At 34.9% G+C, this 23443-nt stretch overlaps 2 protein-coding genes, 1 long non-coding RNA gene and 1 other non-coding gene across 7 annotated transcripts; 2 read left to right on the forward strand and 2 right to left on the reverse strand.

Moving 5' to 3' along the window:
* Positions 1–13031: 13031 nt before the first annotated feature.
* On the reverse strand, positions 13032–13680 carry LOC126754684 (uncharacterized). The gene is made up of 2 exons (XR_007666355.1): positions 13548–13680; positions 13032–13410 (listed from the first exon to the last, which is right to left on the reverse strand). It is a non-coding gene; the product is annotated as an uncharacterized LOC126754684 (long non-coding RNA).
* A 151-nt stretch (positions 13681–13831) lies between these two features.
* LOC126754518 (beta-glucuronidase-like) lies at positions 13832–17145 on the forward strand. 2 transcript variants are annotated; one of them, XM_050466571.1, is made up of 12 exons: positions 13832–14260; positions 14324–14503; positions 14702–14868; positions 14931–15076; positions 15146–15522; positions 15571–15743; positions 15836–15979; positions 16043–16127; positions 16184–16360; positions 16446–16584; positions 16657–16898; positions 16959–17145. In XM_050466571.1, the coding sequence occupies exons 1-11, from the start codon at positions 13940–13942 to the stop codon at positions 16854–16856; spliced, it is 2109 nt and encodes a 702-aa protein (XP_050322528.1). In that variant the 5' UTR covers positions 13832–13939; the 3' UTR covers positions 16857–16898; positions 16959–17145. The 2 variants fall into 2 exon arrangements, with proteins under 2 accessions (XP_050322528.1, XP_050322529.1); XM_050466572.1 differs by having other exon boundaries at positions 16657–16885.
* On the reverse strand, positions 16893–17701 carry LOC126754643 (zinc finger HIT domain-containing protein 3). 3 transcript variants are annotated; one of them, XM_050466763.1, is made up of 5 exons: positions 17664–17701; positions 17556–17579; positions 17402–17473; positions 17165–17325; positions 16893–17100 (listed from the first exon to the last, which is right to left on the reverse strand). In XM_050466763.1, exons 1-5 carry the CDS (start codon positions 17684–17686, stop codon positions 16922–16924), a joined length of 459 nt encoding a protein of 152 aa, XP_050322720.1. In that variant the 5' UTR covers positions 17687–17701; the 3' UTR covers positions 16893–16921. The 3 variants fall into 3 exon arrangements, with proteins under 3 accessions (XP_050322720.1, XP_050322722.1, XP_050322721.1); XM_050466765.1 differs by lacking the exon at positions 17402–17473; XM_050466764.1 differs by having other exon boundaries at positions 17402–17501; positions 17556–17692.
* A 415-nt stretch (positions 17702–18116) lies between these two features.
* On the forward strand, positions 18117–18189 carry Trnar-ccu (transfer RNA arginine (anticodon CCU)). Its single transcript has one exon. It is a non-coding gene; the product is annotated as a tRNA-Arg (tRNA).
* Positions 18190–23443: the final 5254 nt, after the last annotated feature.

The raw sequence follows: 23443 nt of genomic DNA on the forward strand, positions 1-23443 counted from the left end.
TGAGGTTTTAAGTTTCTTATCATTTATTAACACATATGAATTTCGGCAGCATAAATATAATTTTAAGGTAAAAATTTTGAACATGAGTTACAGCGATCTAAACACCCCCGCCTCGAATAAATGGGCTCACACATCCTTCACGATTCCGGTTGATTGGCTTATGTGAAACAAAAAAATTAGCCGCTTTTATCCATTTTTTTTTTTATTTTTGCTATTAAAAATTGAAATTTGGGGGACTGATAATAGTTCATTCCATGCGATTCATTCATTCGGCCAACCCGTTTTTGAAATATGATAGAGGAAAGTTTGAAAAATCAGTTGAGAGAAAAACCCGTTTAAAGTTTTAAGTTCCTGATCAGCTTCTTCTTCTAACTCATGGTCAGATACCACTTTAATATTATTCTTGTTAGCAGGGACTACAATAAAAACAAATAATAATAATAAATCTTTAATTAAAAACTCAGTAGGAAATTACAGATACAAAGGTTTTCATTTTCAATTGCCTAATCACTCCGAAATAGCAAAATTCACAAAATTTATTTATCGTTGGCTTTCGAAGTTGACGTTGTGTTGGTGTTAATACTGGTTTCAATATATTGTATATATACATAGATGAAATTATTGACAACTTCGAAGTTATGACTGTCAAAACTCACCTGTTAGCAAAGTCGTGAGTACGACGACTGTTTGTTTGATGACGGGAGATATTTCGTCTTGCCCTCGTTCACTCATTTGCTTTGCTTCCTTATCCAGTCTAGAGAAAGCAGAACTAACGGCGCGGTTGTTGACACCAATGATATCAGTATCATCGGCAACTGTACACTCTTATAGAAAATTGTGTCTTATCTATTAAGCTTTGAAGCTCGAATTATTTCCTCCAGGAGTAGATTGAAGAATTCGCACGATAGGGAGTCGCCTTGTCTGAAATTTCGTTTAGTAGAACGGCTCAGAGAGGTCCTTCCCGATTCTGACGGAGCTTTTGATATTGCTCAACGTCAGTGTACACAGCCGTATTAGTTTTGCAGGGATACCAAATTCAGACATAACGGCATAAAGGCATCTCCTTTTCGTGCTGTCAAAAGCGGCTTTAATACTATGTTCTCACTTCTTAAGTGATTAGATTACATTTAATCGTTTCACTAATCTAGCCCGTTCTCACTGCCTTTGGACAGATGATAAAACAGATGTTTTTGCCATTAAAGAATTCACATCGCATAATATTTATTAAATGAAGCATTTTTATATAGTATTTTGTTATAAAAGCCGTATTTTTTGTAACTACATATCTACACTAATATTATAAAGAGGAAAGATTTGTGCCTATTTTTGTATGTTTGTGATGAATAGGCTCAAAAAGTACTGGGCCGATTTAAAAAATTCTTTCACGAATAGAATGCTACATTCTTCCAATTTGACATAGGCTACATTTCATTTTGAAAAAAATTAGGGATCCTTGGTAAAATTTTAACAATGACACCGAAGGTGTAGAAAAATGAGTCTTAAAATGTCTTTCGTCGAATGCGCTGCCGAAACTATTAGCGATAGAACAAAATAATGTACAACAATATTGAAGAACATCATAATGTCTACAAAAAACTCCATAGCATGTAGCATATGTCCAACTATTGTAGTTATGTCACTACAACAACTTTTTTCATTTTAAACATTAATGAAAATGTTAACCAAATTCAAACCATGCTATTTATGTGTTTATATTAATGTGTATTTCAATCCAAAGAATACAGTACAGCCAGTGGAAACACCGCCAGCAACAAAATTAACATTGACGATTTTTTCTCAACCTTCGTCAGTGATCCGTTTACGAGAACGTTGCTCTATTCGGAAATACCGTGATATTATACATGGAATGCATCGTCGAAGAAATAGTTGCGCAGAAGCAAGGCCAACCAGTAGATTGAAATCCAGATGTGTTCTCAACTAATGCATTAGGACGAATTTACAAAATCCACCCGAAAAACGACGACTGCTTCTACCTTTGGTTGCTATTGATTGATACTGTGAATGGTACGGTGTGTGCAAGTTTTGGAGAAGTAAGCCAGCAATTACAATTGCTGGAGCATGTTGATCACTGGAATGAAAATGAAGTTCGCACACTTTCCGCGATAATCATTTCGGCATATCAGCCTTCAAATCCGCGTCAATTATAGGATACGAACAAAAATGACATTGCCGAAGACATTTTACATCGCCTTCGCTAAAAATTGGAAATGGTACAATTTCGGTTGATACTTCCGGTGGTTCGATATCGATTCCATCTTCCCTTTGTCAATTCACGAAAGATGAACTCATCAGAAAAGTTCGGACATTGGCCAAATTATCGTTATCGAACATTCAAAGTCAAATTCCGGGAGACTTGCGCTCATACAAATCGATCGATCGTCTTGACAATGAAGACGGCGCCGTGAATTATCCAGTGGTATTTCTAAATTATTTGGACAGGCTTGGTATGCCACGGCATCATTTGCGTCTCAAAGTAGGATCGGTCGTTATTATGTTTCGCAATCATCATGCCACGAAACTGTGTAATGGAGGCCGACTGATTGTGACGCACCTATCGAATACAAGGGGCAGAATGCTTGATTCTACTAATTCCTTTGAGTTCTATCGATTTCTCATTTCAGTTCAAACGTATTTCGTTTCCAGTGAAAATTGCATGTGAGATGACAATCACCTAAAAATAGTCGCATAGTGTGAGGCATAAATTTGGAAATTCTATGTTTTTCACACGGCCGTGGCGTGCTCACGAGTTGGAAAACCATCTTTTCTGTGCACCGGAACAGAAACCAAAACATGTTATTTATCAAGCTGCGTTACATTGAAAAAAAAAAAACAAAAATTAAATGATAAATTTAACTTTCTTTTCATTTGAAAACACATAATTTCACGCAGGGCAACGGCTGCGGGGTCAGCTAGTATTTCATATAATAGAAATAATGAATTCAGATTCATTTCGTTTATGTCAGTTGTTTGTTTACATTTTTTTCTCTTTTCTGAATCAACTGTGATAATGTAACAGATTTCCAATGCTGACAAGTAGGTGGTGCTAAATCAGAATCGCACAGAGAGTTTTCGCGTAGATTCGATTCAAATTACTTCGGAGACGAGATTAAGAACTGTAATTGTTGTACGGCGAAATTTTGTTAAATTTATAAGATTAATGTGAAAAACAACTCAACAGCCGAAATCTTGTGATTAAGTGTCGGTCTGAACAAAGTATAAAATCGATGAAGAGCTGGTGTGTGTCGCTCCTCTTTTCACGGGTATTTTCCAAGATGAATATCTGGTCAGTAGTTGCTTTTCCAGGTCTAAAGCCACACTAATAAGGTCCAATTAGTTTGTTGACGGTGGATTTTAATCTTTCAATCAATACACTCGATAGAACCTTATACATATGTGATATTGACGAGGCTTATCTAACGGTAGTTGGCGCCGATTGTGGGGTCTCCCTTTTTGTAGATTGGGCAAAACACATATAAATTCTACTAATCGGGAACGCTTTCGTCCGACCATATTCTACAAAGAAGCTGATGCATTCTTCTTATCATATATCTTCGTCGGCGTATTTGGATAGCTTGGCCGGCAATCCTTCGGCTCCCGCCGCTTTGTTGTTCTTCAGACGGGTAATTGCTATTCGAACTTCTTCATGGTCGGGCAATGGAACATCTGCTCCATAGTCATCGATTGGGGAATCGGGTTCGCCTTCTTCTGGTGTTATATTTTCATTCCTATTTAGCAGGCTAGTGTTCCCTACCTAATTTTAGTATATTCTGTATACAAGAATATGCTCTGGTCTTGAAACCTTCTGTTAGTCGCCGCATCTTTTCGTAGAATTTCTGAACATTACCACTGTCGGCGAGCTTTTTAAGCTATGAAAAACTCACACATTTCGGCATCTCTATTTTTTGCCTGCGTCTTGCTTCCCTCGACAACTCTCGGTATCTATCCCATCCCGCACGTGTTGTGGTCGACCGTAGCGTTGCAAGGTAGGCAGTCTGTTTTCTCTCCGCTGCGACACGGCACTCCTCGTCGTACTAGCTGTTCTTTTGCGAATCTTAGCAGCAACAAATTAGTGGTCCGAGTCGATGTTAGGACCTCGGAGCGTACGCACATCTAAATCACTGTATTTTCGTCTATCACAACATGATCGATCTGGTTGGTGGTTTTCCGATCTGGAGACAGCCAGGTGACTTGATGAATTTTCTTATGCTAGTACTACAGATAACCATATTTCGGGCCCGGCGAAGTCGATCAGCCTTAACTCATTTGAGGATGTTTCATCGTGGAGACTGAATTTACCGACCGTTCATAGGAGGCATCTTTGGTCACATAGTATTTCTATTCTGTCGAAGCGTGGGTGCAAATCAGCGATATATTGAAGAACTTCGCTTTGATGTGGATTGTGGCTAGACGTTCATTCGCAGGAGTGAATGACAGTACTTGGCGACAGAGTCTCTCTTTTATATGGCCACTGTAGTAAATGCCACAAGGACCTACTTGCCTCAGTCCTTGTCCCGTCCATCGCTTTTCTTGGACAGCGGTGATGTCATTTACGAGGACATCAACCAGCTGGGCAGCGGCACCTTCCCAATTAAGGGGCCGGACATTCCAGGTGCATGCCCTCAAATCGTAGTCCTTAATTCGTTTTCCATGGTCGTTATCAAAATGGGGATCTCTCATCCGAGCCTGTTTGTAATTTTTCATTGGGGCGTTTGTTTTACGTGAGTTTGGGTCCACCCAGCGTATATAAATTATGTGGATAACTATAGTTTTTTACCTAACAAAACTTCGGGCAGAGCAGAGCACATACTTTTACATTGTTCTGCTATGGCTCTGCTACGGCCCCCTTCAAAGTGAGAGCGGTAGCAATAGCAAAATGAAATGCTATGGGAGTGGCGTAGCTTTTCAAAAACTGACATAAATATTAAATTGCTTACTTAAGTTATGCCGGGTCGTTGACAGCGGGAAATGTCGAGTCAGCACAACGGCTCTAAGTAAATTAAGCTAAGTATAGTTTAAGAATGAAAGAAGATAATAAAGAACCGAACGACAAACCGTTTAGTACGATATATCGAGGTATTTTTATTCAATAAATACAGTTTTCTGTTACGACAACAGAAAACGTAACTCGCGTGACGGGAAAAGTAAAAATTTCACGTTCAGATAGGCTGAGGCAATATTATAAAAGAGCCAACATTAAGTCCAGTGTACATCCACTTCTTTTTTGGAAGGTATAATTATAATTAAGAAGGTAAACGTTCTAAGATCTGACCAATTGTACTTTCGTTTGCAGGCGATGAATTTAATGCAACAAAAGATTGTGCCTATATACTTGTGTATTCCAGCAATATCTATGGAAACGAAACTCATTTTTAGCAAGTGTGGAAGGCTGTTTACAGACCGGCGAGTGGGCTAAAAATCAAAAAATGTTAATATGCTAATTTTGTGTATTGGAAACTATTGGAATAGTCAAAAATAAATAATAATTATAGTTATAACAATATTTATTTTTTAATGTAGTATGCGTAATAACCTAAATTTTAATTTCATTGATTTCCTTTGCAAAAAGAAGAACTCATACCAGGGATAATGGGATGTCCAACTTATTCCAGTGTGAGAGCGCCTCAAAATTAGCGCTTTTTATAACATTTTCCATTATGGCCAGATCGGATAAAATAATTACTTTTGGGGATTTAAATTAACGTTTACTACGATTAAAAATAACGATATAAAGGTCGTTTAAAATATGGAGAAACTATTTAAATATTTTGATGGCATGTTAAAACAACTAACTTTTGACCATTCAATACCCAAGGAAAGGACTTAAGCTTGTTAGCTTTCAATCAATAAATGTGTTTAAGGGGTCAGTAGGGTAATCTGGCCTGTTTTTTAACATTTCTTTCAAAGAAATTTTTATTCTACAATAGAACTTTTTTCACATATCATGAGGTATATCGTGGAGTGTATAAACAAATTTTTTCTGAATTTTTTGATGACATCTGTCGGAGAAATGGCTGGGTGAATGACATGCGTTTTTTCACTGGCGCACACGATTTCTCATGTTTGGATCATCTGAAACACAAAAACCCAATTTATTCTTAAAAAGTACCTAAATGGTTATCGTCCCTACTAGAATTATGAAAAAATTTTGATAAATAAAAAAGAAATTAACGTTTTTTTTTTAATTTTTCACCAGGTTTGTTTTGCATAAAATTTGTCATAACATTGTCAATAAATTATAATATATGTATATATAAGTATATATAGGGAAGATTATGAGATTAAGGGCTCAGAATCATTTTTCATAGAAAATTATTATTATGATGCTTCACATTACAAAACGTTTCATCAAATACATTTAAATTCCACAAATTTATTAAATTTTGATTGTATTTGATTTTTGGTAAGATTTCAATCTGGTCATCCCTCTTTTCCAATTGCTAAACGTCCTGAAACTTTGATAGCTGACCGAGTTCAGGAGGTTTTGACGTTTAACAATTGCTCTCTCACTTCCAATGAGAGATGAGTTGGGAATCTCTTTATCTGTGATAAGCATTATAGCAACGTATTGCTGCAGATTATAGTATGTAAAAATTTTGTTCAACTAAAACTAATCGAGATATGTACATATATGTATATAGAGATATATGTATGTATATATATAAATGATCAGGAAAAATTGAGATATTGTAACGAAACTTGATACTCGTGTTCCCTGGCGAAAAAGTACGGACGAGTTCGTAAACGCGTTCACAAACCGTCATTAATATCAAACCTATAAAACATTAGTAAGCCGAAAATTAAGAGCAAAACAGTTATTTGGTACAACGAATCGCAATAATGATACTTGTGGTTTGAAAATTTTTAAACAGTGGTCGCGGTCCCGCCTCCTAATAGGTTTTATGTATACATACATACATACTATACAAACTATTTAAGCTATATCACTCAAATTTTGACAAGACAAATCATTTCGATAGCTCTCATATTATGGTTTTGTTAAAAACTACTAAAAGTGCGATAGTGAAGTCAATAACTAAATAAATCAGAGGCATGGAATTTCATAGCAGGGATGATTCAAGAGAGCTTTATAAGAGCCGGTGTCAAAACTGGACGATTGGCGTGGCATCGTCCCCCTTTATGTGAAATCACATACCACTGTCAAATAATTGTACATACATATGTAATTGAAAAAGTTTTTTAAATTAATTAATAGTTGTTAGTACCGTTCTAATGTAGTAAAGCTAAAATTTGCTTGAAAAGCGATGGCTTAAAATTGCGGCCGTATACCATATGTAGTGGTCGGATAAGTGACATTGATGACAGGAGCAAACGGCGCATTCAGCAGCTAGCAACCAATATTCATATGAATTGTAGGCAAAAACGGAACTTGGTCTAAATGTAACTAAATGATGTATGCATCAAATAATAAGAAAAGATGTTTGCCTTAAATATGAAAATCCAGTCTTAAACCCATGCCTAAAGTAATGTTATAAAAATGCAAATTACATTTTATGAAAAATATACAGTGAGTCGCAGTGAAAGTGAGCCACATAATGTTGCTATTGGAAACTTAACAATTAACACTAAAGCCTAACTGATATTAAAAAAAACGTTTATATTATTTTATTGTTTGAATATTAATATACGTATGTAGTAATTCAATGTGCATTCCAAACGGCGCTTATTTTGAGTATAAACAAATTAATTAAAACTAAAGATATTCACAAATTTACCTCACAATGAAAGTGAGCCACATATGTATATCAAAAATAACATAAATAAGACGTTAATATTTTGTTAGACTACCTTTCGCAGAAATTACGAATTTTAGACGTTTGGTCATCGATTCCAACAATTTACATGTGTATGTGGAAGGAATTGAGGGAGTTAAGGAAAGTATTCTTTATAATAGTAACAAACATCAAAATAATCTTGAGTTGGAACAATAGAAATGCACTATCACTACAACAAACAATCCTAAACAAGCAAGCATCAGAACAACCTTATCTTAAAACAAAGCAAATGTATCTAAACAAACTATCAACTAGTAATAAGTAAACATACTAGTTAGTATAAATAGACTTAAGAACCGTGTAATAAGTTAGTCTTAAGAGTATTAATAAAGAACATTTCGGTGCAGCTCAAAAATATATTCTTTTGACTCATTTTTACTTCTGATAAAAATTAGCTCGCACCACTCCGCCTGTAAGGCATCCAAATGGTCCTTTTTCGACGAAATCCAATGTTTGCGGATATTTTGATCGAGATAGGCCCATGAGTTTTCAATAATATTTAAGTCCGGAGATTGTGGTGGCACTTTTAATACATGTGGACACTTATGTAATAACCATTCTCGCGCAAGAAAAGATTTTTGTTTAGGATCGTTGTCCTGATACAAATAAAAATCTTCTTCGATCCCCAGTTTTTCAACACTCGGTTTAATGTTTTGAAGTAAAATGTTTATATAAACGAATATGTTCATTGTGCCTGGAATATGATATAGACTTCCAATACCACCACCTGCCATACAGACCCATACCAGAGATAAACGTCAAAACCTCCTGAACTTTGACAGCTGATCGAGTACAGGAGGTTTTGATTTTAAAAATTAATTCAACCTGAGCGTGACCGAAGGCTGCCACCGCAGAAAGGAGTACTAAGCGAAAGTAATTCAGTCACCCTGGGTATTGGCTCGACCAGGGTTATTTTTTTTAAAACGCGCTCGATGTGATATACATTTTATAATATTATAATAGAGTTTTACTTATTTGTGTATATTAAATATAAATCACATATTATACATATGTATACATATGTATTAGGAAAAAGGGTTCACAACTCTATTAAAGCTTGAAAATTGTTGGTAGTTAATATATAAAAAAGAATCCCGCGAAAAGAAAAATCGCTGAAAATCATACATATTTGGTGTTTAAGATGTGGCAACGCTCGTTTTCTTCATAATTGTAAACAATCTAACGTTTTCAATATAACAAAATAAAAGTGAACTATGAACTTATTTCAATGTTTGGAGTGTGTATTTAAATATAATCTGAGGACTAAGCATTATGTGCTGTTGTTCAGGATTTGTTTAAATTACTTCTCAGCACTATGTGCTGTTGTTAAACTCCGAATTACAACTTTTATAGTGTAAATTATTTATTCACCACTATGTGCTGTTGTTATAACTGAAACTTAAAAATAGAAGCCCTGCCTGATTTCCCTACACTTGGCACAATTTTGGCATTACAGCACCTGATGTTGTTGTTGTTTAACTGCACATGCTGTTGATGCTGTTGTTTAGATGAACATGTTGTATTTGATGTTGTAGCGAAGAGTTTGCCAGTTGATTGGAAAATGCTAACACGGACTATTCCCGCGTTTACTGGCTGGCGTGGAGTAGCTCTAAGAACGCTACAACAGACTAATGTTTTAACTGCCCATTCTAAATCGAGGCCGTCCGCGGCCGCTTTCATGATCTTGGCTACCGCTTTCTTCTTGTCATTTGTCTACTTTATGCGTTTATTCGTCCAGCGTAGCCAAAATACAAATACTGCACCTACAATGATAGCAACGCCCAGTATAACTAACATACAGAGGGTAGAGTGGTTATGGACTATTCCTTGTAGGTTTTCAATGTGTCCAAGATTCCTAAAATTAATTTTGCGTAAATAAGGTAGGCTTAAAATTTACAAATGGTCGGTCAATTTAACAAACTGCGTTGAAGGAATACCTGGTCGGAGCGTTGACTTCACTTTTTCATTGAAAAAGTTGTACCATTTATGCAAACTTTTCCCTCGAATGTCACTAAATAAGTGCCGGATATTGTAACCGATTATGTTTATTCTTCCCGAACTTAGACTGTTTGGTCCTTTATGATAATTAAGCCACTGTCAACTTCGATAATTGGATCAAGGTTATTGTAGGTGGTTTTGCATTTCGCCTTATAATTTTTGAATAGTTGTCTCACATATTAGAATCCGTTTTTATTTGACAGAACCTTGCAGATAGCGAACCTTTTTAACAGGAATTGTTGAATTGCCGCAATCCGCAAAACTATCGGTCTCCAAAAAATTATTTTGTCGTTGTGTGCCATCGGAAAAACCCTAACTAAGCTGCATACTTTTTGTATTCTTGGAAACTTAACAATAAAGTATATTACATCATTATTTTGAAAATTAACTTAGAATTACTTACAATATCGCTTATGCTTACATTTAAAGTGTACTCAGGGATCAAAATTTTTGAAATTTCATCTGTGTCCAAAATTATAGGATTTACAACATTGTCGGATTTTTTTGTATAAGCCATAATTTTATTAGCAGTCTCAGTCAATTTATCGATTTGCTGTTGTAACTGAGTATTTATGAAAAATTGACGGTCATTGGATTCTATAAGTTCTTGTGTTTTAAATTTAAGTTCATTAAAATCGTCGAAATCAGGAGTTCCGGCTATGTATTTTAGCGCAGTGTCAAACATATTAATGCTTGGCGCTTGTCTATGGCAATTTTTACCGAGTTAACCAATCGATAAATTTGATTAAAGTCTGCCTGAAGAACTTTAGTCTTGTGTGATTGGGGAAAAACGTGAAATATATTTTCTGTTTACTGCAAGACGGTGAGGTAGTTCGTCAAATTCGTTCGATGCGTTAGGTAGTCGTATTTATCCCTAACTGCTACATTTCCGTCAATAACTGGTATGAAGTTGGATTTTGTAATATTAATAATTTTGCTGTCGGATCCCTGAGTACGCAAAAGTGGTAAAATAACTCTGTAAAGGTGAAAAAAAACACAAATTATTATTTAAGGTTACTCTTGTGAACCTTCCTATTATCTATTAAAACTGTTGATCCTAGATCCTTTTGTATCGTAAAAACTTTTGTAAATTTAATGCCAACTCTTTTACTGGTCGTAACATAAACTTTATCTCCTGGCTTGAAAAACCTCGCGCAAGTTTACCGCTATTGTCCCTTGAAAAATTGTGGACGCATTTTTCAGTCCGAAAGGAAGGAAGGATTATTATATGGAGATCAAGAAGAAACGAATTATTCCATCTCGTAGTAAATCATTAATTTCCTGATTTATAAATTCTGAAGCGACTATCGGGTAAGGATATGACTTTGAATAAATCGGTTTGTTATCAACTGTCCTAATGGTTGCTACCACATTAAATGCCTCATTTTGATTAAGGAAAACTTTTGAATGTTTTTCCAATATAAAAGATATATTTTCCGTATTCTCTGGTTCTTTAGGAGAATTCCCATTTCCAACTATTTTATTGACATTTTTACAGTCATAATAAGATATTTTCTCTTCACCAGCCTTATAGTGAATGATTTCTTTTTGTAAGTCTATTTTTGTGTCAACGTCTTTAAAAAAATCTAACCCAATAATCCCATCATCGTCAAAAAAATGTATTTCTTCCACAAAGTCATACTGTGACGCATTAAAATTTATTTCAAGAGATTCATCACACCGAACAGTCGGGTCTATAGTCACTACTTCATATTCTTCCACTTCTAATAAAGTCTTTAGAGACTTTGTCCGTTCTGTCTTAGTCCTTTCCGTAGCTGCAGTGACGGAAGCTGTCACTATTACCCTCAATGTTTGCTCATTCATTCTAACGTTACTTATAACCTGATTGTATCAATGATTTTATTTATTATTTAGCGCACTTTTTTTTAATAGCTATTTAAACACACATGGAAAATGGAGTCATGTGTAGAAGTTCACGCAAGTGAGGATAGTTCTCTGATCGCCATTCACTTGGGAGTGGCCAGAAACGATTCTTTTACATATAGCTCAAGCAGCTCACGACTTCCGGTTTTAGACCAAGTATCCTCTGGGTAGCCTAAAAACATCCGTTTGAAGGAGAGCTAAAGTGAGAAGGCGAAATATCCCCTACACAGTCTTGTGCGCTGGGTTTGGGACCCGGCACGAAAAAGTTCGTTCATGAAGAAGTTCGAATAGCAATCACCCGTCTGAAGAACAGCAAAGCGGCGGGGGCCGAAGGACAGCGGCGAAGAGCTGAAGAGGAGCATGCATCAGCTTCTTTGTAGAATATGGTCGGACGAAAGCGTTCCCGATTAGTAGAATTCATATGTGTTCTGCCCAATCCACAAAAAAGGAGATCCCACAGTCTGCGTTAACTACCGTGGGATAAGCCTCCACAACATCGCGTATAAGGTTCTATCGAGCGTATTGTGTGAAATATTAAAGCCCACCGTCGACAAACTGATTGGGCTTTATCAGTGTGGCTTTAGACCTGGAAAATCAACAACTGACCAGATATTCACCATGCGCCAAATCTTGGAAAAACCCGTGAAAGGAGAATCGACACACACCACCTTTTCGTCGATTTCAAAGCTGCATTTGATAGCACGAAAAGAAGCTGCCTTTATGACGCGATGTTTGAATTTGGTATCCACGCAAAACTAATACTGGTATGTAAACTGACGTTGAGGAATATTAAAAGCTCCGTCAGGGTCGGGAACGACCTGTCCGAGTCGTTTGATGCCTAACGAGGTTTCAGACAAAGCGACTCTCTTTCGTATGACTTCTTCAACCTTCTTCTGGAGAAAATAATTCGAGCTACGGAACTAAACCGAGAAGGTACAAACTTCTATAAGAGTGTACAGCTCCTGCGTATGCTGATGATGAAATCATAACTCGGCTATAACCGCGTAAGCGGTTTTCACGCCAGTAAAGAAGAAGAAGATTTAAACACACAAACAATTTAGCCCTATGGGCTACTTAAAAATTTTGTCTACACTTGAGAAAATTTACTAATTTAGCGCTACAATACTTTTTTTTATATATTCAAGACTTTATTTATTCTTTTTCTTTTTTTATTATATCGATCACTGAGTACTTACGTGAAAATATTTTAGATCATTCTGATAATTCTCCTTGATATGGTTTCGTCTGCATTATGTGTTGTTGTTCAGGTTTTTTTTAAATTACTTCTCAGCACCATGTGCCGTTGTTTAGAGTTTGTTTATTATTAAAACCAAGTTAAACTTTTATAATATGAATTATTTATTCAGCAATATGTGCTGTTGTTAAACTCCGAATTACAACTTTTATAGTGTAAATTATTTATTCAGCATTATGTGCTGTTGTTAAAGTCTGGATTACAACTGAAACTAAAAAATAGAAGCCCAGCCTGACTTTCTTACACTTGGCACAATTTTGGCATTACTGCTGCTACTGCACCTGATGCTGTTGTTGTTGTTGTTTAGACAACAGGTGAATCGCTGACACCGCGCTGATGTTTGCCAGTTGATGGGAAAATACGGACGCGGACTATTCCCGCGCTTACTGGCTGGCGTGGAGTAGGTCTAAGAACGCTACAGTGGGCAGACTAACATACTAATGTGTTAACTTATACAAACTGAAAAATGTGAAATATTAAGTGTTATTAATACAAATTTTTGAATTTTTAACCGGTAATATTTTAAAAAATATAAGTGTCAGCAACATTATTTTTGCATATTCCCCCTCCCTAGAAGCTCCACTATCCGTACATACCCCATTTATACCGAAATTCGTGTTTTTACCCGACCGCCAAAGTAATCGGAATCGTGCCAACAGCATGTAAATTGAAAACAAGAACGTAAACACTTTTGTTGATTCGTAAAATAAACTTAATTTACTAGTTCACATCGAAATTTTTTAATGGAATGAATAGAATAATGTTAAATTGAAAACGTAATTGCCAATAAAGTGAATGATAAAAAGGAATTAAATGTGTGGATGTATGTATGTATGTATGTTGTGCTTATCAGCTGATATTTGTTTACAAAAGAAATATTCTGCAAGAACAAAGGATTTATTCAGATGCAAGCAAGTCGAATATCTCTGAAGTTAAATTTATAAAAAATTAGTTGAGAATCATTGACTAGTAAAACAATATTATAAGCATGATTATAGTGAGAACGTACATTAGGTTTCTGAACCTTTTATTTGCAATTTTTGGAAGTATCGATCATTCTCTCGGAATAACCGATGTGAAAGTACAGTATTTACCAGCAAACAAAAGCAGTAATATAGACAACAAAGGTAAATCTTTCAATTATATGTGGTTGCATGATACTGCTTCAACTCGTGGTCTCCTTTATCCACGGGAATCTGAGTCGCGTGAAGTACGAACCCTGGATGGCATATGGCGATTTTTGCCATCAGACGTTAATGATCCCATGAAGGGTGTGCGCGATTGTTGGTTCAAAGCTGATTTAGACAAGGTAAACATCAATTTACAAGATAACTATTAATTTTGATTTTGTATTTAACATGTATGAATCAAGGTGAGACCCACCCGCCCTATGCCAGTACCTTCAAGTTATAATGATATTAGTGTCGATAGTAAATTACGCGATCATATTGGAACAGTGTGGTACGAAACAAAATTTTTTATACCACATTCCTGGAACATGGATCAACGCATTTGGCTACGTTTTGGAAGCGTTCATTATGCAGCTATTGTTGTAAGTTATAAAAGTAATTTAACCGTATACCCTGCTATTATATTAAATCGAAATGTGTTAACTACCATAAAATAGGGGTGTAGTTTTCCAAAAAGCATAATTTGTTATCGAAACATTTTATTTTATTTTATACCTTAAACACTAAATGCCGCAGTATTTGTTATTTTGTTATTATATTTTTCGTATACTTGTTTTTAGTGGATTAATGGGGAAAAAGTAATGTCACATTCTATTGGGCATTTACCGTTCGAGTCGGAAATAACTAATTACGTGAATTTTGGTGCTGAAAACAGGTTAACTTTAATTTGCGACAATACGCTTGTAAATTCAACAATTCCACAGGGAACGATAGTTGAGGAAGAAAGGTAATATAAAGTAGAAGTTTATTTTAAATCTTTTGGAACATATTTCATTTTGAGTATTTTAGTGATAATGGTAAGGTTATGATTCAACGGTATACATTTGATTTCTTCAATTATGCTGGTATACACCGAACTGTTCATCTTTATACCACCCCTGCTGTTTACATTGAAGATATTAAGGTGTCAACAGATTTGATTGAGAATCATATAGGTAAGCGTTAAATAATGAACATACGTAGTTACTATTAAACAATTTAATTAATAAAATGATGCTGTATAGGGCTTGTTCATTATGAAGTAATCGTAAATGGGAATGAAAGAAAAGCTGTTGTTTATGACCCTCCAATAGAACCTCTTTATATCCATGTGCAAATGCGCAATAAAGAAGGTGAAATAGTGGCTCATAGTGTTTCTAAAACAACGTTAAATGGCACGATTGTAATAAAAGACGTTATGCCCTGGTGGCCATATTTGATGAACCCCGAACCCGGATATTTATATACTATGGAATTGTATTTGCATGCTGTTGATGAATCTCTGCTTGATGTATATCGTCTGAAAGTCGGCATTCGCACATTAAAATGGAATAATTCGACATTTCTTTTAAACGATGCTCCGATTTATTTACGAGGCTTCGGGAGACACGAGGACTCTGACGTAAGACCTAAATTCGAAATGTTCTCTCTTTTATTTTTATGATTTTAGATACGAGGAAAAGGATTTGACTATGCCTTACTGACGAGGGATTTTAATTTGATAAAATGGATTGGAGCAAATGCTTATCGTACCTCACATTATCCTTATTCGGAGGAATCAATGCAATTCGCTGATGAGTTTGGCATTATGGTCATAGATGAATGTGCTGGCGTTAATACAGAGTATTTATTTTAATCTATTTATAAGATACTAAAATATCAGTAATTATGTTTTGTCTACAACATAAAATATGTATATGTACTTATTATTGTAGCATTTTTGAACCATTGTTATTACAAAATCATAAATTCTCGATTGAACAACTAATACATCGAGATCGTAATCATGCCAGCGTTATTATGTGGTCTATTGCAAATGAACCTCGTTCCGGTAATGCCCAGGCGGATAAATATTTTAAGTAATTACTTTCTTGAATTGCTGTTGTACATCATTTGTTTAATAATATTGTATTTTTTTACAGAATTTTATCAAATTATACCAAGTCATTGGATCCTACGAGACCCATCACGGCCGCTTTAAATATTGAGGCAAAAAAAGACAAATTGGTAAAATTTGTATTAATCACTTGATTCCAAAGTAATATACGATGATTCGAAAATAGGGACAATATTTGGATATAATAAGTTTTAATAGATATAACGCATGGTACCAAAACGCTGGACAATTGGATATGATTACTAAACATGTAGTGGAGGAAGCAACACTGTGGCATGTAATGCACAATAAAACTGTTATAATGACAGAGTATGGGGCAGATACTTATGAAGGATTGCATTTTGTAAGTTAAGAATAAGATAACTCAAATTTAATTAAATTTAGTAAGAACAATATATTTGGTAATTTTCGATTTTAAATGCCATCAGCTTCCAGCATATATTTGGTCGGAGGATTACCAGCTTTCACTACTCCGCAAGCACTTCAAAGCGTTCGACAACCTAAGATCTCAAAAGTGGTTTATTGGAGAATTTGTATGGAATTTTGCTGATTTCAAAACTGCACAAAGTATGTGAGAAACATTGAATTTATATATTATATATATATGTATATATTGTGGAAATGGATTTACATTTTTAGCATACACACGCGTTGGAGGTAATAAGAAAGGAATATTTACACGTCAACGCCAGCCAAAATCGGCCGCGCATTTACTTCGTCAACGATACTTTGGTTTGGCTATTGAATTAGACCAATGCGAGCCGCCTCTGGAACTATTCGATTACGTTATACACTGGCAAGAAAGACCACAATTCATTCGGAATTATGATGACTTATAACGAATAAATCTAAAAAGTAGTTAAATGAAGTACGTCTTTAATGTAAGTAATAGGTAATATATTTCTTAATCAAGTGCATTCTGTGGTTCAACAATTTTCAAGCATTCATCAGCGAATTCTAAAAAAAGTGGTTCTTGCATTGCTGCTTTCATAGCTTTCCAAGCATTAGGAGCAACATCTATTTCAGAAAGTAATTTTCGCAGGTGTAAATTATAAAGCAAGTTCCCTAATGGTTTACAGTCCTCTATTGTAATAAATAAAATTCGTATTAATAAATCCAAACATTATAGTTGCTTCGAATGTATTACTTAAAAGTTCCAGTTTGTTACGTGGTACCGTGTCTTCAGTACTGAAAGGTTCATGCAGAGTGGGTTCCTTATGCCGTACATCTTCAACGAATTTATCATCTGTTTTTTGAGTTCGCTGACATAGTACTTTTTGGTGTTCTTTGTAACAGGGAAGCGAGCAACTTTAATTTAAAAACGGAAGAAAATACTTATACATATGTAGATAGAGATATTTGTGAGTAAAATATTTATTCTTACTAAGCTTCTAAACATTTTGGACACTTGTACTTATTGGTAGAAGCACCGCACGTTATACACAACATCTCCATTCTTTTAATGACACAAGAAACAAGTAATGCTGTAAGATACAAAATTTTTTCCCCAATACATTTTTCTCACTCTAATTTATTACCTGTTCCTGTTATCCCATGTTATTCTAAGGCAAGATGGTACAAATAAATAATTTCAAAACTAGTTAGCAATTACAATTTGCTCAAAAATAAAACTCAAATATATTTACAGTAACAAATTCTGCATAAACATTGTGTTAAAAAATTTTTGAAAGGGACAACACTTGGTAAATATGTCAAATCAAACACTTGTGGTTGCCATATTGCTTTAAACTAATATATCGCCAAAAATTCAGCGAGTCCCGAGGGATAGAATTTATTCTGTGGGCTTAAATATATATTTTGGTCTTATTAAATTAATGTTACTAAACTATATATAGAAATATGTTTTTTTTTCTAAGCTTTAATATCCCGTCTGAGTTAGTTCCCATAATTTTTCATATAATGGACATGCACCTAACGTATTTGAATTGACGCGACATCTACCGCAAAAGTTACAAATGTCGGCTGTGTAAGTAGTTTGAAAAGAGCGAATTAATATGGTTAAGAACCATAAACAGAAACAATATTCAAAGCGCCGCTGACGTGGTTAAGTTCGCGAATATTGTCAATATATGTGGTTCGCCCCAGTGGCCTAATGGATAAGGCGTCGGCCTCCTAAGCCGAAGATTGTGGGTTCGAGTCCCATTTGGGGTAAGGTTAGAAGTAACTTTTTAATCACTTTTATTTCGGTTGAGTTCTTAGGACGCAGAATAGCAAGAAAGAGATAGGGATAGGGATATCGTCATATGAGTCCTGTGTCCCTTTTCTTCGTCAAACAGAATTTTGTTGAAACATTAGTTAAGGACAATTCCGTTTACGTATTTCAAGGAAAAGTTATTTTAAGTTATTTTCTGAATTGGACGAATCTTTTACGATAATTCAAATTTGTCCTTATTAAGATCTACTAATGAATGTGAATAGCAGTTTGCATTGTCTAGCAATATATGAATGTATGTAAGTGCGTTACCTTCACTTGTTCATTAAACCAGTTTTTGAACAAAAGCTTTGTCATCAAAAGATTTTTGGTTTTACATAGTATATTATAACTCCCATATGCTACATAAGTACAATGATTTTCGTTTTTCTAACAAACCATATGCCGAAAATGACGGTCAGTGTAAGAGTTACATACAAGTATATATAAAATTGCTTTGAATCTAATCCTCTGGAAGGATCGTGTTTTATTAGAAATCATATAACCGAATGAATCTGTAGTGAAAGGTTTTGTTTATTGCCGCCCTTGCTAAAAGGTATTAGAGTACTCCAATGTTCAGACGTCCAACTTAGTTCGTCATCCGTGCTCTAAAAAATGACAACATTTAAAACTGACGACATGTGGACGGACTACACGTAAAACGGAACTTCTGAGCCTTCTCCTTCCACTATCAAAAAGATCTAATATTTAATGATATGGTTTTAAAGAAGATTGACAGTTTTAAAGAAATATGGTGTTCAGAAGATGGACCAAATTAAATTCACTACTGGTAACAACGTCCTTCTCTTGGGGGCGTGGGCGTATATCAGCGATATGTTGAAGAACTTCAATTTGACCGAAATTTCACTTCTTTATATGACCTCTGTAGTAAATTCCACCAGGACCTACTCGCCTCAGTCCTTATCCCGCCCATCGCATTTCTTAGGCAGCGGTGATATCAGCATTTTCACTAGAGAGGACATCAGCGCACAAGCTTGAGTAGAAATGGTTCGCCTTCTCACTTTAGCTCGCGTTCAAATGGATTTTTTTTTGGTTCTCAGAGGATACTTGTTCTAAGACCGGAAGTCGTGAGTTGTTTAAGTCATATGCGCTCAGAAAACTTTCCTCACTTGCGTGAACTTCTACACATGGCTCCATCCTTTGGATATTGATTAGGTATAATTGATTTCTCATTTTCATTGAGATAAATAACTCACATATTGGCCTTTATTTGAGGTATAAAGTCACCAGGAGGTTTGACAGTCTTTATAATGTATTAAGTACATGGGAGTTAAAGGAATTTGGTTGAAATCGGTCGAGCAGATCACGAGAAATGTAATTCTCTTGAAAGTGGGCGATGCTGCGCACATTGTCCAATTATGAAAGCGCTCTTTGTGTCATCTTGGATGTAACATTTATTTTCCCTGATGCATTTTGTTATTGATTTATCACACTGTTAGAAGTTTTTAACAAAACCATTATATGTGATTCCTTGTACCAAATTTAAGTTCTGTGTCTTAATTTACGGCTTATTGATGGTACTTTATACGTTGCCATTTACGTAGTCGTCTTTACCTTTTGGCAAAGAAATAGTATGTTTGCTACACATTTCATTAAGATATCTAAATTTTTACTCAAGTTTCAGCTTGCATAGACGGATGGACAGTCACCCGGATTTCAACCTGTCTTGTCATCTGGATCATTTAAACATAACCCTATATGTATCTTGTTTAGTTTTAAGTGATTCAAGCAACCGTTAGGTGAACAAAACTAACCAAACTATTTTACTCTGTAGCAACTTGTTGTAAGATAATAAAAAAATGTAGCGAAGGTGTTCAACTTCATTGTTCGACGAAATCGTGAATGGTTTACACTCAAATTTGGTATTATATTAACTTATTTTGATTGCTATAGACTCAGTTAGTTACATAGCCTTCAAAGACGGTCGGGAGATCGTTGAAGACATGCATCGTTCGAGGAGGAGGCCGTCGCCCCGGGCGCAACGTCTTGGGGGCGGCAAAACGATTTTCGCTCTTTTTTAATAGTCAGAAAAATACTTCAACACATTTTTTGTTTTTTTTTTTTTAATTTATTATAAAAGATAAAGAGTTGTACACTCACAATGTAATAATCTAAATAACAATGAAAAATATAAATTTTTACTCGAATACTCTTCAGTCTTTGAATTTGTCTTATATCTTTTGGCTTATATCTTTCTTAAAAATAGTGATAGAACTTAAAGATGCACTTTTCTAGCTTTGATCGTTGCAAAATCATATATCATATCATTGTAATTTAAAGTTGAAGCATAGAGCAAACTGTGAGAGCGACACATTGCGACGTAGGAGTGACAAAAAAAAACAGTATCTTTATTTCAGTGGTCGGCATGAGAGGATCTGTCACTGTGTTGGTGAGCACGAAAAAAAAGTATCCCAGTGAGAAATTGGAATTAAAATTAAGCATCCAATCTAAATAATTAATAGTTTAATGAAAATTAACAAAATGTATTTTAAGGATATATTCCCTATTATCTTTAAAAGAATTTTATTTCTCGCAGGGCATATTTGGTTTTGCGCTATAGTCTTACGTGATGTTAATTCGTTGCTGGCTCGTCAACGACTGAACGATAGAGCGTAAAGTGCTGAACACATACAGCGCGACAGACTGCAGCAGCACGACAGTGAACTGAAAACATGTACACAATTTCGTTGTGGCCATACTAATTCCTTTCACTTCAATGAAATTTTAATATTTTGTTAAAAGTGAAATTTTTTATGCAAAAAATAAGTAAATAGGTAAATATTTTTGCTTTAAATTATCAATTGTTATTACAAATGATATAATAGAGCTATAATAGAGCTATTCTATGCTTTTATTTGTAAAATAACGTCAAGTTTGTTAGAGCTGTGAATAATTTTACATTTTACATATTAGTGGCATTACCACTCTACCTCCTCATTCTATCTTCCATTCTACTGTCAACTCTACTGTCGTCCTACTGTCGTTGGCAAAAATAGGAGGATATTGAAGTTAGCGAGAGCGACAACTGTCGGCCCGCAGTCGTGTAGTCGTGGAGCTGTCAAAAAACCTGTGTCCATAAGAACGTGTGTATTTTTAATATTTGACAAATGTCGTTTGCAGTTGTCGTTCTCTATGTGTTCAGCGCTTAAGCGTACGTGTGAAGTTAGTTTGCACAATTGTGCTAAGAAATGCCGACCACTGCTTTATTTTTACTCTGTCGTCGCGACGTGTCAAGTATATACAAACATATGTATTTGAAATAGAACAAAAGTGCACTAAAGTAAATCAGTGTTTAGGGGATTATATACAAACCGAACGCTGTCGATCATTTCAAATATTAAAGCATGAGTTTACATCACTTCGGGTATTTTCTGCTGATACGAACGTTCATAAACAAATCAGGTATAAGCTGATCGCTAGTGACACAAAGTTGTTCTCTATCGCTGATTTGAAGACAAACAGTTCACTTCGTGTACATGAACTGAACTGACAGAATCAGACAGAGTAACGGATCAGTACTTAAGTATAAACAAAAATTTATTACTCGTTGCAGTTCACTGGAGTGCTGACCACAATGCTCGCGGCAGACTGCAAACTACATCTGTCAAATATTAAGATACACACGTTCTTATGGACAGGCCGACAGTTGTCGTTCTCGCTAACTCCAATATTTTCCTATATTTACCAACGACAGTGGGACGACAGTAGAGTTGACAGTCGAATGGAAGATAGAAAGAGGAGGTAGAGTGGTGATGCCACTAATATGTAAAATGTAAAATTATTCACAGCTCTAACAAACTTGACGTTATTTTACAAATAAAAGCATAAAATAGCTCTATTATATCATTTGTAATAACAATTGATAATTTAAAGCAAAAATATTTACCTATTTACTTATTTTTTGCATAAAAAATTTCACTTTGAACAAAATATTAAAATTTCATTGAAGTGAAAAGAATTAGTATGGCCACAACGAAATTGTGTACATACAAAATGCACAGCTGCGTTGTTTTGTGTACATGTCGGCCATTGTGTTGTTGCTGCTTCTTACAAATGTTCATGTAGTAGGCTTCACGACACCGTTTTCAGTTCACTGTCGTGCTGTCATGTTGTGTCGCGAGCATTGTGTTCAGCACTTGGTGCACACTATCACCCCAACCAGACACCACACAACAAAATATTGTAAATTGGTCAAAATAAAAGATTAAAGAAAAGCAAGTAAACATGACTAGAACAAAAGAAAATAATGCAAATGCATACAAACATGTTTTGGTCCTTATTGACTGTAAGGAAAACTCAGACATTATCGGGTAAACCACACAATCATGTTTGTTTGCATTCAATAGAAAATAAGATTATATTTAACAAATATTGTATTTCCTCCAATAATAAGAAAATAGAAAAACAAAGAAATAGATTAAGAAAATTATAATCACTTTAGTAGTTATATAAGCAGAAAATAATTTGTAAAAAACAGAGAGAATAAAATATAATGTCACAGAAATAACTTCGTCGGCATTTTTATTTTCTCCTCCGCTCGAAGAACCAAAACTCGCGCACGACAGATATGTCGTTATCCCGTCACTCAGGTACCAAGGCGGTTACTAAAGCTATTTTAGTTTTCGCCATGTTCGAATATAATATATTTCTAATATGCAGACATACGAGTATCATTTCTTCTGTTTTTCCTTTTAAGAGTAGCATTTTGTATAGACAATTTCAAATTACTGAAAATCTAATAGATTTTAAAAACCTTTTTTCTGGAAGCATGATATTGTACCTACACCTCTTTAGATACAGTGTTCTTTGAAATAACAGTAACTAACTTAATAATTGTCCGCTTATTTTGAAACAGTTAAATTAGTTTAGTTGAGACTTAAGAGAAAAGATTTATCAAAAGCATTAATATAATCGTTTTGTTCATCTAATGGTTGTGTGTAAAACCTAAAACGATAACTATAGAGTTAAATAGATGAAATGTCACTCAAAATCGTACAATTTTGATTGTTTCTTACTATTTAACAATTACGCAAATTTTAATTGGCCTTATCTTATTTAAAAATGATGGTTATAAAGGTTCCATAAATATTTTCCTTTTTTGTGTAAAATGGACAACATTGCAGAAAATATTTTCGAGTAGACGTCACTGAAAAATATCCTCATTTATTTGACATTACTGATTTTTACATAAAA

This window comes from Bactrocera neohumeralis, chromosome 4, assembly GCF_024586455.1.
Source record: "Bactrocera neohumeralis isolate Rockhampton chromosome 4, APGP_CSIRO_Bneo_wtdbg2-racon-allhic-juicebox.fasta_v2, whole genome shotgun sequence".
NCBI classification, from domain to species: Eukaryota; Metazoa; Arthropoda; class Insecta; order Diptera; family Tephritidae; genus Bactrocera; species Bactrocera neohumeralis.

Excerpts from the sequence above, each read along its gene's own strand:
- LOC126754518 (XM_050466571.1), top strand. The coding sequence starts at position 13,940 with ATGATTATAGTGAGAACGTACATTAGGTTTCTGAACCTTTTATTTGCA. Across the intron at positions 15,744-15,835 it reads TGTGCTGGCGTTAATACAGA|CATTTTTGAACCATTGTTAT; the intron begins GTATTTATTTTA and ends TTATTATTGTAG. Across the intron at positions 16,128-16,183 it reads AGGCAAAAAAAGACAAATTG|GGACAATATTTGGATATAAT; the intron begins GTAAAATTTGTA and ends ATTCGAAAATAG.
- LOC126754643 (XM_050466763.1), bottom strand. The coding sequence starts at position 17,686 with ATGTTTATGCAGAATTTGTTACT. Across the intron at positions 17,580-17,663 it reads TTTATGCAGAATTTGTTACT|AATAACATGGGATAACAGGA; the intron begins GTAAATATATTT and ends ATCTTGCCTTAG. Across the intron at positions 17,101-17,164 it reads TAACAAACTGGAACTTTTAA|AGGACTGTAAACCATTAGGG; the intron begins GTAATACATTCG and ends TTATTACAATAG.